Source organism: Anolis carolinensis, chromosome X, assembly GCF_035594765.1.
Source record: "Anolis carolinensis isolate JA03-04 chromosome X, rAnoCar3.1.pri, whole genome shotgun sequence".
In the NCBI taxonomy this organism is placed as follows: Eukaryota; Metazoa; Chordata; class Lepidosauria; order Squamata; family Dactyloidae; genus Anolis; species Anolis carolinensis.
Genome location: NC_085847.1, coordinates 6,673,812 through 6,691,704, shown reverse-complemented (window position 1 = coordinate 6,691,704; position 17,893 = coordinate 6,673,812). Strand labels below are relative to the sequence as shown.

The 17,893-nt window shown below is 49.2% G+C and overlaps 1 protein-coding gene across 1 annotated transcript; it reads right to left on the bottom strand.

The window, feature by feature from the left end:
* Nucleotides 1–506: 506 nt before the first annotated feature.
* Nucleotides 507–13,866, bottom strand: mlec (malectin). The gene is made up of 5 exons (XM_008118658.3): nt 13,504–13,866; nt 8,529–8,707; nt 8,242–8,418; nt 7,167–7,224; nt 507–6,905 (listed from the first exon to the last, which is right to left on the bottom strand). The coding sequence occupies exons 1-5, from the start codon at nt 13,721–13,723 to the stop codon at nt 6,676–6,678; spliced, it is 864 nt and encodes a 287-aa protein (XP_008116865.1). The 5' UTR covers nt 13,724–13,866; the 3' UTR covers nt 507–6,675.
* Nucleotides 13,867–17,893: the final 4,027 nt, after the last annotated feature.

Genomic DNA, 17,893 nt, shown 5'->3' with positions numbered 1-17,893 from the left:
CTCGGTCCTCCAAGTCCTCTTTGTTCCTACTGGAGGGGCTAGAGATACCTAGAGAGCCCCTCTCTAAGTCTTCAAATGCAATCCTGTGGCCAGCTTCTGGCAGGAAGTCACCACAAAGTCTAGAAAACCCAAGAAGGGTATTCTCAGGTTTACAAAAACAATTCACAGCAAATATGGAGGACTGACTGTGTAGGATGGATCTATGGTAGGAGAGACTGTGGGCAACCCATATTTTGGGAAACGCCCTTCTCCTCAGTCCAATCTCTCCTCCAACTCGTCACTCCTGCACTCAATGGGAAATACAAAAGAATTCAAACCTTAGAAATAAATTGTAATAATAATGATGAAAAGGGTGTTCGAGAAGCTCAAATGTGGCCCTTGATCCCGCCACAATGACCCAACTTCCTCAGATGGGTCATTTCAGCAGAATATGCCATCTTTAAAAAAGACACCATATATATATATATATATATATATATAAACAAGAAGGCACCAGTTCCTTTGAGTGACAATATAATTTCATTTTTATTTATTTTTAACACACTGCTGGTTCAAACTGCCAGGCAGCATATTTCAGAATTATTTCCCTCAACCAGACATCCTGAGAGGAAAAAAAGAAAATAAAGAAGACACCAACAAAATTTATAAAATAAAAACCAGCTAAATGTACCAAAAAATAGGGCCAAGGGTGGGGTGGGGAGGAGAAAGCAACCCAAAGCAACGCACCCACACCCCTCCAACTTCCCCAAGAAAACAAAAGAAGAGATCCGTTTGCCAAGGCAACGCAGCCAGACATCAGACATCTGTGCTTTTCACCCTTTGCCCAAAAGCTTGATATGAAACATACACACTGAGTAAGGAAAATCATAATAATGGAAAGAATCACTGCAAATGATTAAAGACAGAAAGCAAAGGGACGGTTAAAAACACCCTCCTCCTTCAAAGCCATGTGTTAAGGTCTATGTTACGGGGAAAGAGTTGCCAGCGAGGAAAGAGATCCCAGCCAACCAGGGTTCTCGGCTTCGCGGCCCTAAAAGCCTAGAGATGGGCGGCCTCAAAGCGTGCCCAGGCCTCCGGAGCAAGCGGTGCCCCAATCCAATCCAAATGATGAATGAGATCCAACCCCCCCCCCCCCCAGTTTGCCATCAATGATGCTACATCCTGCTTGCGTTTCGCCCAATTGCTTAGGAGGAGGGATTGAAAAAGATCGATCCTCTCCTCGGCCCAAATAGAAATCACTCAGAATGTACCACCAGGCTCACCCGAAGGCTGGGTCTGAGAGAACCCGCTTTCCAAATTCTTACTTTGAGCTCTTATGAGACCTTCCTCATGTTGGAGGGAACCCTGGCATGCCTTTTCTCCCCAAGGGATCTCAGCAAGGCACCACACCATATGCCTATCCTTGCAAGGGTGAAAGCACTTAAACGTGGAGTAAAAAGGCAGGAAAGAGTCTTGTCAACACAAGGGACCCGTGAAGACTAGGTCAAGCCCATCCTTCTCCCAAACCATCCCTGGTATCAGACCACCAGACCTGCAGAGAGAAAGAGTATCTTGCCACTGGCAGACCCGGCTGCCAAGCCAATGCCTCATTTGGAATGCTTAGGGATTCTACGGAGATCCCAGCACACCCTTCCTTTTGCCTTAAGCCAAGATATCGTAACACAATAGTCTATTTAAGCAGACTTCCTCTTCTCCCCTACTGGGAAACATAAACACAGCAGGTTCCAATATTATTTTGGTCCTGCAAGCATCTCTTGATGCTCACAGGACTCTTTGTTTCTTCCTTCAGGCGCCTTCAGCAGAGTTCCCCAGAAGCAGAGTTCAGAGAAAGGCGGTTTCTTTCAAATTAGGACTCCCTAAATCTCCCCACAATAAATCAGGGATTCTGGGAATTGTTTGAAAAGGCCATTTGCCCATGCTGAATTTTAGCCATTGGACCCTGGCAGCGTCACCTCTGTGGCTCTCTGATGGAACCTCTATCAAGGAGACAACGCTTTTGTTCCCTGGCTGGTCACAGAAGCAGACCTCCTTCAAGAAAAACCTGTCTTCCTTTTGGCTGCATAACACTTAAAGTGTGCCACCCATTCAATGATTTCCTCTCTAGGTTTCAAGAGGCCAAATCTTGACAGCCTTCTTAAAGCCAATTTGACAGATGTACTGTGACTGCCAACAGTTATACTGGTCCCGAAGAACAGGGAGACCAGAAGGGATGTAAGTAAACTGTGGGTGTCAAGAGCATGGAAACCCCCCGCAGAAGCCCAAAGCACTGGCACACTGATGCCCCACTGCCCCAGTATCTTTGCCGGGCCAAGGAAACCCAAGGTTAGAGACTGGGAACTGGGTTGGGGAAGTCAACGTCACAGCATGGCTTGTGTACCGGATGCTAGCCTTCAGTCACCTGGCAGAGAATTCCCATTATACGTCCCCCATTCTGTAAAAATGGAATGCAAAGATACAGAATGGGGGACAATGCCTGGCTAGACAGCAGTACATGTGAAAAAGATCTTGGAGTCCTCATGGACAACAAGTTAAACATGAGCCAGCAATGTGATGCGGCTGCTAAGAAAGCCAACGGGATTTTGGCCTGCATCAATAGAGGAATAGCATCTAGATCTAAGGAAGTCATGCTTCCCTCTATTCTGCCTTGGTCAGACCACACCTGGAATCACACTGTGTCCAATTCTGGGCACCACAGTTGAAGGGAGATGTTGACAAGCTGGAAAGCGTCCAGAGGAGGGAGACTAAAATGATCAAGGGTCTGGAGAACAAGCCCTATGAGGAGCGGCTTAAAGAGCTGGGCATGTTTAGCCTGCAGAAGAGAAGGCTGAGAGGAGACATGATAGCCATGTACAAATATGTGAGGATAGGGAGGAGGGAGCAAGCTTGTTTTCTGCTGCCCTGCAGACTAGGACACAGAACAATGGCTTCAAACTACAGGAAAGAAGATTCCGCCTGAACATCAGGAAGAACTTCCTCACTGTGAGAGAAAGCTGTTCAGCAGTGGAACTCTCTGCCCCGGACTGTGGTGGAGGCTCCTTCTTTGGAGGCTTTTAAACAGAGGCTGGATGGCCATCTGTCAGGGGTGCATTGAATGCGATTTCCTGCTTCTTGGCAGGGGTTTGGACTGGATGGCCCATGAGGTCTCTTCCAACTCTACGATTCTATGATTCTATACAATTGCAGATTATACGATTGCAGGAGTGCTGGATGACCTCGGTCTCCCTCTCCTACAACTCTGCAGTAATGCTAAGAGACGACTGGAGAGTTTGGTGAAGAGCATTTCCACTCCCCAGTTGAGGCTGCAATGTGCTTAGTGGAAGGCCACCGCGTAGTGCTCTCGCCGCAAAGCTGCTTTTCCCAACTAAATCAGAATCTTAAAAAACCCAGCTCCCCACGCATGGCACATCTCAGGACCGGAAAGGCAAACCCGAAGCCCAGCCGCCTCACTCCTGGCGGACAGGGAAACGGTTTGGCTCAAAGGGGATAAGGTTTCCCAACCATCCCACAAACTTTCATTTTTTAAAGAAGTGGAAATAGAAGTTCCTTAAAACAGAAGCTTCTTTGCAAGCAAAGCCTATTGCCGTCTCACTACCTGAAAAATTAAAAAAGGCACAAACACACATAGACACAGATTCGACTTTGGTGTTCCTCCAGTTTCCACCTGCCAGGCTCTCTTGGCACAGTTCAAAACGGGCAAACGGGATCCGTTCTCTCAGTGTACATGAAAGGAGGGGCTCAAAAGCTTCCAAGGCGGGAGAGTTTTGCACTCCAAACAGTTTTGTGTGGCGTGACTGGAGCCGAGAGTGAATCAAGGAAGCTATCTGAAAAGGAGAATCTCAGCCCTCATACCAATTTAGCCGGGGCGGGCGGTTGGTTTAGCCAATCGCATAAAGGCTCTGTGGCCTTTTCCTCAGATTTCAAGAATAAAGGGACAAAGTGGGGGGATGGGACCTTAAATTGCAGCATTTCTTCCCAGACCTAGACTGCTCTGGTGACACAGACCTGTTTCTGACTTCTCTTATTTTAGTAAGATACAGTGTTCAATCCACTCACAAGCAAAATGCCCCAAACAGCCGCAAGGCAAACACTTTCTCTTTTGGGGACCAGCAACTGACTGGAAATGGGTAGATGAGAACCAAAAACCATTCAGCATATTGTCGCCATCCCCCCTCAAGGAAATGCAGGATGGGAACAGGGGGAAGGCGGAAGCAGACAAGCAAAACACAACCGAGTTCCCCTGTTAAAACTTTGGTGGCCAGGGGCACACCAGGTGTCTCATACCTCTTCCAAGCTGCACAACCACAGAAGGAACAAGATGAGAGAAACTACTAGCTGCCATATATTTCAAACTCTCCAAAGTCTTTCAATAAGCAACTGAAAAAGGCGATCTTCTAAAGGCGAAGGGCTCAACCCCATTGACAGCATCAAAACAAAGTGAGCCTGCTGAAGCCCCAGCCACGTACCTAAGGGCATGGGCCACCAAAGAGGAGGCTAAGCAAGCCAGCCATACTAGGGTTAAATAAAAGCCCTTGGGAAAGTTGGGATTTAAGAAACAAAGGGCTTCCTTGCAATCCCATCACACAACATGAAAAGAAAAAGCAGACAGCAGAAGGGTGGCAAACCACCTGATGGTACTTCCAAGGGTGCATCCAGCCAAATCCCTGCTGCCGTCTGAAAGGTGCTACATGAGGTACACTAACCAAGGAAACTGCAAACCAAGCAGGCAGGCTGGAGGGAATATTATCATTTGTCATATTAATTTTTTTAAAAAAGCACAGGTTGATCTAGGTAGGCTTTCCTGAAGAGATGCAATTTGTGGCTGGGTTGAAGAAACAGGACAAGTGGAGGAGTTCAAATGCATTTATGAGCCATGCCTAAAACAGTGGCCCTGTTTGGACGTGATTTCCTTTCCAGGACGGTACCGAGGACAAGTGAGGAGTGCAGGCCAGAGTGCAGTGTGCCCACCTGCTCCACCGAGGGACAGGGACTGGGACCGGTCTCAAAGGATTTGAGCTTCTGAAGAGGAATGTGAAGCGTGCCCGTCAGGTCTCTGACATGCAAATAGCAGGGGACCGGCAAGCCAAACATTGCCCATCATATACCATGACATACAAGAGCACAGCAGAGGGATGGAGTAGGGAGAAGATCATGTCTGGATGGGGCGCCTGGAACAAGAAGGAAGTGATGCTTGCAGAGAAAGAATGCATGGGGCTCCAGCCACCAAGAGCTGGCATCAACGAGTGCCAACCTTGCAACAGGAACTCTTCAACTATCTTTATGATGCGCTTCCGAGTGACCAGTAAGAAACTTTACTCTATACCACCTTTCCTTCCAATGTAGGATAGCCATTTCTCCTTTTGCTACAGCAATGGCAAAAAAATAATAATAATAATCAGAAAGCCACAAGGAAACATGACAAGCCTCCTGGTTTTCACTGGGGAGACAAATCAAACAGGCCCATGAAACGTGACAACAGTGGACCAGGTCAAAGAGTCCGAGCTCTTCCATCACCACTGAGACAACTGCCAACATCCACCTTGATCACACAGCAAAGCCCTCACCAAAATCCCAGATACAACTCCTTCATTGACAGATTTGTCAATTTCAGAATGTGCCAACTCCGCGCACCAGGGAAAACAAACCAGAAAAGCCAGAAACAGATGGCTGTAGATCCATCCCATGAAACTGACCCACACCTAACCCTTTCCAAAGCAGCTCTAAAACTTAAAAAAACACACACACATACCCATAGCAAAGCTACGTCTGCTGCCCTGCCCTGGAGCCCTTTGGCAAAGGAAAAGAGGTGACATTCAGCTCCAAGAGAAGCCTTCTGACACAAATTAAAAGGCCATTAGGGGAAAGTGCGCCATGAGTCAACCTATGAGGTGCCCATTCCAGTGGCACTACACAAGGGAAGGAGATGGTTCCTTGGGGGTTTGGGAAAGAGAACCAAATGGAGGGAATGAGTGGTGGGTCAGGACAGGACAGGAGCTCCATCCCTGGGACAAGCAAAGGTTTCTGTCTCCAAGCTGGCATGACAAGAAACGGCCTGTTTCTTAGTATAGCATAGTATTTCTCCCCAGCAAAGGAGATAAGCCCAGACACCCACTTCGTCCTGTTCTAACAACCAGGGCATGTCACCCAGAGCCCAATCCACAACTTTGAACCTTTTCTCATTTGCAATGGAAAAGAAGTACCGTGTTTACTTAGAAACCTTCCAGCCGATGTCAAGAAACCAGTCCATCTCCCGCTTGTCCACCCACCCCGCCATTGGAGCACACCATTGCAAATTATTCCAGCCGAGAAGGGGGTTCAACACCAAGAAAAATCTGCTTCTTTAAGCCATCTCCCCTCCCAAATGGGCACAGAGTTCACCAGTCTCTTGCAGCCAGAAGGACGCCAAGTTTTACTCCGAGGCTCTCTGGGCAGGAAAGGTGGCTGCTCAGGACACAGTCGGAGGAGAGCCAAGGTTCTGCAGAGGCGACTGCGGAGGGGCAGGAAGTTTCCCCGGAAAGAAGGTGATGCAAACTCTCCTTTATTGTACCTGTGGCTCCTTAAGCAAACTTTTTATTTTCCTTAAATTATGAGGAACATGGAGAAACCCAAAGCCGCCTCTGTGTTTGGTCCAACTCCTCCTCTCTGGCCCGCATCTGGCCAGCCTGCATATCTTGCTTCTCACAACCTGCACAGGCAGAAGAGGGTAGGAATGAATACACCAAAGGCCACTAAGATGGGGAACATGAGGCTGCTGTTGTCCGAGGCATACGGGTTTGGTGTGCGGGGCCCCGATTGGACCCGGTTCTTATTGGTCTGCTTTTTAGTGCTGGAGCCCTCTTCGTACTCCTCTTCGTCTTCCTCCTCCTCCTTTTTCTCCAAGCCGGGATGGGGTTGCAGCTTTGGAACATCTGGAGAAGTAGAGAGGAGAAAGGTTAGTGTCTGAGTCATGCACAAGCAAGTCAGGAAGCCCCTGAAACCCCATCATCCCCTTTTAAATAAAAGTTCTGGGGCAATTTGCAAGTATGTTCTGCCCTGAAACCACACGAAAAGTCTCCAAAAGCACAGCCATTGAGAGACAAAGACCCCTTGCTAACTGCTGTACCATGCAACCCAACTAGCTAGAGAGAGTAAGAGGCGGCTGGGACGGAAGACTTTAGAAAAACACTTACCATCCACCGTTCCTGCAAGGACGTATAGTGCACACACTTTGGGGTTATCGTAGTACCCCTGCAGAGAAAAAAACACACAGTCAAGTCCTCATATACCACTGACTTAGCCAGAACAGCCCAGCTACCTAGGGAGTTTTAGAGCCGTGTTGCCACGTTGGAGTGTATTGCATTCACGCCAGGGAGCAGAGGTTTACTGATTTAGATCAAGGCAATTTCAAAAGCATCGATTGAATATCTTCAGAAATATTGATCGGAACACTCTTCTCAGCTCTCCCATGTCCGCCCTCCCTCAACAACGACAGGTTTTAATTGGTTGCCGCTATCATATATGCAGTGAGCCTGTCGCTTTATTGATTTTTATCCATCTGAGGGAGGGAGAAGAGAATTTTCTATCTCTGCGAAAATGATTCTGGAGGATTTGGGACTCGTCAAAACCCCGGGACATCTAGCTTCTTCACCAGAACTCTCCTGCAATGGGAGCTATTATTCTTTGGAAATAATCCCAGACGGAGGCGTCGAGCAAGATGATGGTAAGCCTGTGTGTATATATTAGCCACAACTGGGAGATATGTTTTGACATCCCTGCTACTAAAGTCCACAAGTTTTGCCTTTTAACCTTTTGCGACAGGGAACAGGGACAACTACTTGCCTGAGAAAAGAGCTATGCTCTGAAAGGGGGCTAACCCTTTCCACAGCCCTGGTTATTCAGACTTGAGCCTCTTCTGCAAAAATATCATCCTAAGTCTGTAATTGTACACGCATGTACCTATATATGTACTTTAAAATGAGTCAGTATGGTGTAGCATTAAACTATGAAGACCAGGGTTCAAAAGCCCTGTTCAGTCACAGAAAAACACCAATGACCCTGCTTGGGCAGGTTTGTGTGGGAGATAAAGGTCTTTCCGACAGGCTGGGAGTTATAGGTTCCTCGGCCTGCACTAAGGAATACAGTGGCCCACACAGCCAGCCATTGCTGCAGGAAGAGCTCAGGAAAGAAAAAAGCGAGCAAATCTATTATACCCACACCTCACATATCTTTGCAAGGGAGGAATGCTAGGCCAGGGTTTGTGGTTACCTTGACAAATTCAATGTTCAGCTTCCCAGTGAAAGTCGAAACCTCTCCCTGGACGCTCAGCTTCCCCTTCTTGATGCTGATGGGAATAATCTCGTCATGGGCTGTGCTGTGCCCGACTCTGTCAAAGATGTCCAGGTCTTTCACCACCACGTGGCCATTCACACGCACATCAAACACCTGCAAGATGGAAACAAGACACAATTGCATCTGGCCTTTTGCATCTGAAACTATATACCATCCCCACCATGATTCAAAGACAGCACAGTCCAGTGCCACGTGCTGCTTACCTTCTGTTGGGACTGTGCAAAATAGACTTCGGCAAACTTCAGCACCAGAACATAGTCCCCCTCCTCCTTGATGGGGACCTCATACCCAAAGGTTTCCTCATTATAGCGTTCCGTCTGGTAGAGAATCTGATCCTCAGGATTGGATCGCAGGATGGGCAGCTTCATGCCATAGTCAGAGGCTGCGTTTAAAAAAAATAAGAATGGTAAGACCTTTCAAGCCCCTCCCAAAGTTTAATTTGGTTTGTAATGAAGGCAGCCATGGCCTGGAATCCTGTGGCTTAGTCTCAAATTAGAGTAGGCCCATTCAGTTAATGGTCAGATAGGGAGTCAACACATAGTACTGAATCTCCTTGATTTACCTAACAATAGGGTTGAGGTGTTTCTTCCCCACACTTTTGTCTACCCACCTACCGCAACTGTTTTCTCCCATCTCCACAGGGCTTCCCACTCTTATTTTAAGCACAGGCTGAAGAAAATTGATCAAAGGCTCACAGAGGGCAAGATCTGGCAGCTGGAACGCGGCGCAGGAGCCCAGCTTGATTTCTCATTATGAGCTATATTGACTGAAACCGAGCTAAACACACAGGCTGACGCAGGCAAGAAGCAACACAAGAGCTCCGTCAGTGGCATCTGGCAACTCACACCCACCAGGTACGGCTCGATGCCGCGTTCTCAAGCAACAACTTCTTGGGAGGAACTCTCCAGCTCCCAGCGTGTGTGGGCAAGGGAGGCGAGAACTGCCTTCATGGCCTGGCCCCAGTTCCAAAAGAGCGACATTCAATAAGGAACAGGCAGCACATTTGGAAATCTGTTCAGCCGCCGCCTGGTCCACAGACCCTCTGGTTTCATTGGGCTACCGATTCCCACTCTGCATGCTGTAGGTAGCACTCTTCCCTCCCCCTCTGAATCAGAGACAGTGGTTTGGGGGCGGGAAAGGAGCCAGGAAACAAACGTTTTCAAGGATGTCATCAGAAGCATCAGACAGCTGCCTTCAAAGAGAATTTCCTTTGAAGCAATGACATCAGCCCATAGTGGAGAAGTTTCTAATTTAATGCCTGCGCCTGGCATTACTATTGTCGGGCAGAAGCTTGGAGTTAGTTATTCTTACGCACAAGGGCTAGTAGCTCCCATGGGGACAAATACAGAGGCTTTCCACACCTCAACAAAGGAAGCCACCTGCTGTGGAACCTCCAGATCTATGGCTCCGGCCTTGACTCTTCCCTGCCAACCTCTGCTAGGGAAAGAGGGCTCTGCCGTATCCCTGCCTTGAAAATAAAATACTCAAAGAACTCCCAATGCAGAGGCATAGCAACAACATCCACCTTCAAAGGAAGCTAGCCAATGCAACCGCTGCAAAAGTCATTTGGACTGGCATTGCACATAGTCACATTTTGAAAGCACTGTAAAAAGAGCGGAACTGGGAACCACAACCAATACACAACACATACGCCAATGAAATGGAACAGGAACAGAATCACAGATTTCCAAGAAAAACCTCACAAGACGCAATCAAGTAGAAAATTCCCAAAGAGAACTTGTACCAATGAGTAAGAGGAAATCCAGCCCCAGCTCCATTGGCTCCCAAATGCAGGCATGCCTCAGTTAGCAAAGCCTCTGACAAAGAGACTTTTACAAATTCCTTTAATGCCTGCCCAGACCCTCCCACTTCCGCTTTGTCTACCTGGCATTGGGAGGATTGGGAAGAAAGGCTGGCGGAACACATTTCGGTGTTGGGTTGCATCAGCATGTTGGCAGTAAATAATGCATTAACAGCCTGAGCTAGGAAAGAATGCAATGCTCCCGTGGCTGTGGGCACCTGCTTCCAACAGACAAGGTAAACAGTAGCTGGGAGTCATTGCCGCAAGACCTCACTTTTGAGCCTAGACCAATTCAGCGCTAAGGTGTTTCATGAGGAGGTGTACGAGAAGAAAAGAAATCCCTAATCTTACCCACGCCTTCTCTCCCTGCAATATCTTTCCATGCCCTAAAAGAGGGAGAAAGGTGTGCAGAAGCAGTGAGTTGGAAGTGTTCTGCAGCTACGCCCTGCCAGCTGCATCAAAACCAGAGGCCGGAAAGGAGGCCTGGATCTGGCAGGCTGAGGCCAACTTTGGGAACTCTATGACCAACGCCTACCAAGGACTTACACAACCAGCCAATGCCACTTCTCTAAGGCTCCTTGACAGGTGTGCCTCAAACAAACTATAACTGCCAGCAAAAACTTAACCTGTTTGCTAAAGCCCTATTATGGCAGGGAATAACTGAGATCAGGTTTGCTGTGGCAGACTAGATAAAACTGGGAGACGCATTGTAGGGACGAAAGGCATGAGGAGAGAAGGCTTGGTCTTCAAGTAATCATGATAGAAGCAGGCAGGAAGCTTTGATAACATGATAAGGACGCAATCTTCAGCATACAACAGAAATTGTTTCCTGCATCTTCAACAGCCACTGGAAGACTCCGGGCACAGTTGAAGCTTACGGTTTGTGTGACGCAACCACGGAGCCTGTGAAACTTGTGTGGATGGAATTGTGGCGAAGCACATGGTGTCCTGAGACTTTGCAGAACTCTGCTACGCAGTGTAGGAAAGCTTGCCTTCTCAACAATGATTGGACTGCCAAAGCCAAGAACAGGATGAGCAATGAGATCCGAAGGAGAAAGAAAGCAGTACAGACAAGCAGGCCCTTTGGCAAAAGGGGGCAAAAGGTGGTGAAAACAAGGCAGTCGCTTCAAGCAACTGAGCAAGAGCTCAAAATAGTTCCTCTTCCATCGGCCAGGCAGAGAACAAAGGAACAACACAGAAGGAAGAAGGACAGAAGGTCAAGGAGACAGAAAGAAAAATGCACACAGATTTGTATCAGGCCAGGAGAGAGAAACGGATAGAAACAAGTCACTTCCAGCTTACTGTAGGGCTGCCAATGAAAATGTCCGCCCCCCTTTCTGGTGTACATTTCACAAAAGCAACAGCACCCCAGCCGTGCCAAGGTGCAACCGGACTGGCACCCTAAAGCCTCCAACTGAAATGGGAAGAGACCGTGTGCTAAAGTCTACCCTTAACAGTTTCCTAATTGAGGCCTGTTCTAACTTCAAAGGCTCCAAGGGACAGTCCTGAAGGGGCCAAAGTCCAGCAATGAAAGCAAGATGCCAACCTTGTCGGGAGGGAGGGAAGAGCAAGCTACAAAGGCAGGTGCTTTGAAAAGCAAAGGGGTGGGGAAAGGCAGGGAGTGCAGGAGGGAAGAGCAGGAGGCCAAGCTCTGCAGGAAGGAAGAGGCGAGATGGGGAGGCCTTCAAGGTCGAGCACTGCTGCTCCCACCTGCCTCCAGCCCTTTTCCTTTTGTACCTACAGAGAGGGAGAAAGGGACGGGCTGGGCTGCTGGGATTTCTGCTGGCAGTCGTGGTGGATGCAGAGCCCAAATAGTGGCCAAGGGAGAGAGCATGAAAGAGCACAGCCTCCAGGAGAGGTAGAGCTTAGCTAAGATCGGAACGGGGCCTGGCCAGCTACACCACTCTTTCAAGCTCTGGAGTTTTCCCAGTCTCAGTGCCTCCACCACACAGGCAAAAAGTAGAATAGAATCACAGAATCATAGAGTTGGAAGAGACTGCCGCATGGGCCGTCCGGTCCAACCCCATTCTGCCATTTAAAAGCTTCCAAGGAAGGAGCTTTCACTGGACTCCGTAGCAGAGGGTTCCACTGTTGAACAGATTTCACAGTCAGGACGTTCTTCCTAATGTTCAGGTGGAATAGATTCATCCCCTCCTCATGCCCTGCTTCCTTTTGCAGAAGGAACGCTCACCTATGCAATTTGCCTAAAGGAAGGCCAGCTGACAACCTAGGGGCCCCTACCCCATAGAATCAATGCATGGCTCCATGCTGTGGGATCCTGGGAGCTGCAGTTGAGCAAGACACCAGCAGAGAAGGCACTGTTGGCAGGACTGGGATGGTGCTTTCCCTGCCTGGCAGAAAACGGTTAGACTGGATGACCCTTGGGGGTCCCTTGCCAACTCTAGGATTCTAGAACCCGCCCCCAGGATTCCACCGTATGGAGCCACGGCAGTCAAAGTGACACCACACGGCATGAATTCTGCAGCAGAAATGCACCCCCCCCCCAGAAAGATCAAAGGAAGAATGCCAAGTCTGGCTGCAGTGGAGCAGAGCAAAGGCCTCCTTAGTGCAAGAGATCAACCTAAAAGCCTTTTCATGCCTCTGGAGCTAAAAGCTTGGCTCCAGGAGAAGAAGTCTCCTGCAAGATCTGGAGCTCTGGCCTCATCTCCACCGCCATAGAATGCAGCGTAAACTGCACTGAACTCAATTCTAAGGCAGTGTAGATGGGGCCAAAGGCTGGATCTACACTGCCCTATATCCCGGGATCCGACCCCAGATTATCTGGCAGTGGAGATTTATATAGTCTAGTTCAAAGCAGATATTCTGAGGGCCCTTCCACACAGCTGTATGACATCCACACTGAACTGGATTATATGACAGTGTGGACTCAAGATGACCCAGTTAAAAGTAGATCTTGTGGATTATCAACCCTGGCGATCAATGGGGTGACAGATGTCGCAGCCAGATCGCCCTCACAATGTGGATTCTCTGTCTTGATATTCTGGCTTGTATAGTTGTGTGGAAGGGCCCTCAGATGACCCAGTTCCAAGCAGGCCTTGTGGATTCTCTGCCTGATATTCTGGGTGGTATGGCTGTGTGGAAGGGCCCTCAGATGACCCAGAACATCAAGGCCAACACTCCCACAAGGGGATCTCCGAGTCCCCACTGCCACATATGCCACTTCAGAGCAGAGAATGTGGGGCTGTATCCAGCTGTGTGGAAGGGGCCTCAGCGGTGGGTTTTTCCAGAGAGCGTCTCCGGCCCCCAAGCCCTTGGCCCGCCTCCTCTCTGGACGACAACACCCACAAGGCGCAGGCAGTCGGGCGGCGGTTGGAGGGCCACTTGGGGGCCCCGGGGAGTGCTGGCGGCTCTCTCACCTCGTCCCACCCGGCCTTCGAGGGGGTCCTTCCGGAAGTGGATGCCGTGGACGTCCACATGGGCTTCTCCGCCCGCGTTGACGGCCCACACCACGCTCTCGGTCAGGCTGGCGGCCCCTTCGGCGCCCGGAGGCGGCGGCTGGAGCCAGAGCAGGAGCAGGAGCGGCGGCCAGAGCAGGGCCAGGAGCGGCGGGCTCCCGGCCTCAACCGCGCCGGCCATCGGGGCTCTTTTCCCGGCGCCTCAGCCGCCGCACATGCCGCCGCCGCCTCCTCCGCCGCTCCTGCCGCCACAGCCTCCTTCGGCCCCTCAGCCGCGCGGGGGCAGCCCAACCCGCTAGCCCCGCCGGCGGCCCGCCCACCTCGGCCAATCCCCGCGCGGCGCGGCCCGCTCCCTCCTCCCCGTTGGCTGGCGGGGCGACGCGATTTGCATATCGGCGAGGCCACCGGCCCATGGGCGCGCGGGGAGGAGCAAGTTGCGTTGAGAGGACAAGGCGGGTGAAGGCCTTTGACTGACGGCTCTGGGGGCGGTTGGGACGGACCATTGCGCGTGTCTCGTGGGGGGAGCGCTCTTCGCGGACGCTTCCCGCCTTCCTCCCTCGAGGAAAGAGGCCCCCGCAGCGGGTCGCCCTCTCTCTAAACCGCCTCGGCTGACCGGCAGCGTCACTGGCTTTGCACTCGCGTCCGTTTACTTAGAAGGAGTCCTTGGGCTATCCCCCCTCCCTTTCCATTCAACGTGATGGTACGGCCCAAGACGGGTCAGCTAATCAGAAAGCTCCAGCGCGGCTAGTGGACGCGGTGGCTTCTGGGAATAGCGTTGGAAGGAAGCCGGAAGCTGGGGCTTGGGTCCTTGGAGGCCTAGTGGTTGCCGGGGCAACCGACTCCATCCCTCGAGTAGGGAAAGGACGCTTTGTCAGTTCAGCCCGACTCGTCTCCCTCTTGCCTTGCGCAGCAATGGGGAAGCCCTTGAGTTCTTATTTGAGCCCACTTGCCCTGGCTCACTGCTATTTTATTTATTTATGATTGATGATTGATTTATATCCCGCTTTATCTCTCCATACGGAGACTCAAAAGCAGCTTGCAATCGAAAACATGACAGTATATCATGATATATTATTATATATGATCAGGAGTAATTCTATTTAATATGTTAGTATTATATTACAATGTTATTATATATTATATTGTATTATTAGTATTATATTGTATTGCATTATAATACAATCAGTATTATATGTCTAGACAATATATTAGCATAGCAGAATGTTAGTATTATATATGGTACAATATCACTAGACTGCCATATTATTAGTAATATTATATGTAATATACAATTATAATTACCTAATATAATAAGTATTAAAGACTCAATAAATACATTCAGCCGAGTTTTTGCCTTGTAGGTATCTTGATTCAGTAATGCAAGCTGAGATTATTAAAAATGTTTTAGTGCTTATAACTACAGGTCTATTTTTTATTTAAAAGAAGACTTTTCAGCTGAAACCTGCAAAATAAAATTCAAGAGACGGTCATTTGGGGGTCAGGAGCCAATATGGTTTAAGCGTTGGACAACAACTCTGCAGAATAGGATTCGAAACCCATTGGGCGAATTTAGGTGAGCCACACTCTCTCAGCCTCAGAGGAAGTCAAGGGCAAATGCCCTCTGGACAAACCTTGCCAGAGAAAACCTGGGAGAGGTTTGCCACTGTAAAAAGATGTAGGTTTCCCCCACTTAACAAAGATGGAGTTATTTGTCCTCCACGTTTCCTTCTGCCATCTCTGGAGGGGTGGGAAATGAAGAGAGATGGGTCCTCTATGGAGATTCCCCTTCGATTTCAGATGTCAGGATGTCATTTTCATGCAGTATGTTCTTCCAGTTGGATCAAGGTCTCTGTCAGAAGCAAGTGGCTTCAGAGAACCAGAGCACCAGCACGCAAAACCAAGCCTGTGCCATTTGCACATTTCTCTAGCCCCGTCCGGCTTTTGATCTTGAGCTCCTTGCTTTCCTGTTGACGTCAATTTTTCAGATGCTGTTCCCCATCCCCCCCCCCCCCCCGCAGATTTCAAACGGGAAAAGCTGAGTCACTTTGAAGGCGGAAACCAGAGCTTTCCAAAAGGGCCATTCTCTTCTTCTCTTCGAATGGGGTGGGTTGGAGGGATCCAGGATGGAAGGAGTCCTTGATGCACCTTTTACATCCAGTGCATTTGAGCAGACACCGCCAGGGAGAGTGGGGCCCGGTAGGGGGCGCTGTGCAGTTGCAAATCCGGCTCAATTATATGCTTTCATCTTTTCCACTGCAGCATCCCAGGCTGTGTGGCGGTGTCTTCAAGTCCTCTGTTGACATCTCTTAAAGTTTTATATATTGTTGAAGACTTTCATGGCTGGAATTACTGGGGTGTTATGTAGTTTCCAAGCTGTATGGCAAATGTGTTCTAGCAGTTTCTCCTGACGTTTCACCCGCAACTGTGGCTGACATCTTCAGAAGATCCTCCGAAGATGCCAAGCACAAATGCAGGTGAAACATCAGGAGAAAATGCTGCTAGAAGACATTCGCCATACAGCCTGGAAACCACACAACACACCTCTTAAGGTTTTCTTAGCCAATGGCTTTGCCAGTTCCTTCCTCTGAAATACACCCTATAGCAGTTCAAGTGGTGTCCAGCTGCATTCAATCTACAGTGTACATGTACCCCTAGTCATCTCTTTCTCTCTGTGTGTGCCCATCCCATTGTGATTTGCCTTGTGAGCCCCCATAGATTGAAAATCAAGGAATAAATGACTTAAAATCAGTAAAAAGTGGCTGGACCTCAGCACAGATTCCATTTTCTTTGTTGGCAGGAAATAGAATTGAGCAATTTTGCAACGTCTGTATTTCCCGAGGAGGTGCTGTGATGCTGTTACATAGAAATATCCATGATGCAATGGTAGCCCATCAAGGGACTGATGCAACACTTCCTTATGTGCAAGGGGCACCTGATGCACATTGGAGCATCAAGACACTACCCAAGAAGTGCCAAAACACAACAGGGACATTTAATGTGCATTCAAAATGCCCAATGTGCATCACAATTCTCAAAGTGTCCAAGGGCATTGCATGTGCCTGAGACTCATTGGGCATGCCTGGTGTGCATGGGAAGCACTTGATGTGCATCTGAGCACTTTTACTGATGCCTGGAGGCCCATCCTTACAATTTGCTAAGAGTTTTGCTGCACTTCTGCAATGTAGCTCCAGATATGTGAAGTTATAAAACGTAGATTCCAGTGTAACTCGGCTCATATCTAGGGCTAGGAGTGTGATGGCAATTGGGATGCAGGTGTGTTTTTCTGTTCAAAGTTGAAACTAAAATCTCTAACAAACTCACCACATGCTTCCTCTTGTCTATCATGGTCCCTACACCTTGACTTTGATTTCGTGGTGTAAATTCCAGCCTGGCTTTGAACCAAGACAATGGACAGAGCTGCCCCCACTCCCCCCGTGGAGTTGGCAGACCAGAGGGAGGCCTTGTTAGGGCTCATTTGCACTGATTACCGCCAATCCCCATTAATCCCCAGTGATCTCTCAGCTTACGCTGTGACTAGTCTAGGTCAGTGGCGTGGCTTTGAAGCATTTAAAGGCAAACCCAAGTCACAGGTCAGGGGAGCAGGTTATTAGCTGAGAAAGAGAAATTGCACTGGCAGGCTCAACTTTGCCCTGAAGAAAGATCTTGCACTGACCTCTCAAGAGGGCCAAACCCTCTGTGGCTAGTCATTACACCAATCAAGTAACATCACTCTCAGTTGTTATGGCACCTTTCAAATGCGGCTTTTGTGCTCACCAGTCCATAGATGTAACTAGGTACATGTCAAAAGGCACGGCTTATATGGTGGTATAGTGGTGAATCCGCTTCAGGGTGTAGTCCAAACTGTAAAGGAGCACTCTCAGGTGGACAGCGGTTCTGGAGGATGTTTGGAGGAAATATTGATATGTGAGACACCAGCCACAACGACATGTAGCTCATTGAAAAGCTCTTCACTATCATTGCCCAGTGAAGTAGCTGGATGTGACACTTGGCTGAAGCTGGTAAGCAAAGTCCATTGCCTGTGTGCCAGGCCAGGCTGCGAGGCTGGTGAGGCGGTGCCCGGAGGCCGCTCCATAAAGATGCCCCTTTCGCTCCTCTTTCTGTCTGCAGGGTGCCTTGGATGCCTTCCCAGCCCTGGCTGGGAGATGTAAGCAGAGGAATTATCCCTGCAATGAGATTATTAGATTCCCGTTCTAATCCCCGAAGCTGCCTGCATGAGAAAACAGCCTCTCTCCATTTAATTTGGCTTTCTGAGATTGCATCGTAAGGAGAAAGCTGGTCTGTGGAGTTTGTGTGTACATGCGGCTCTCCCCTCCCAGGGTCTTCCCAGCCC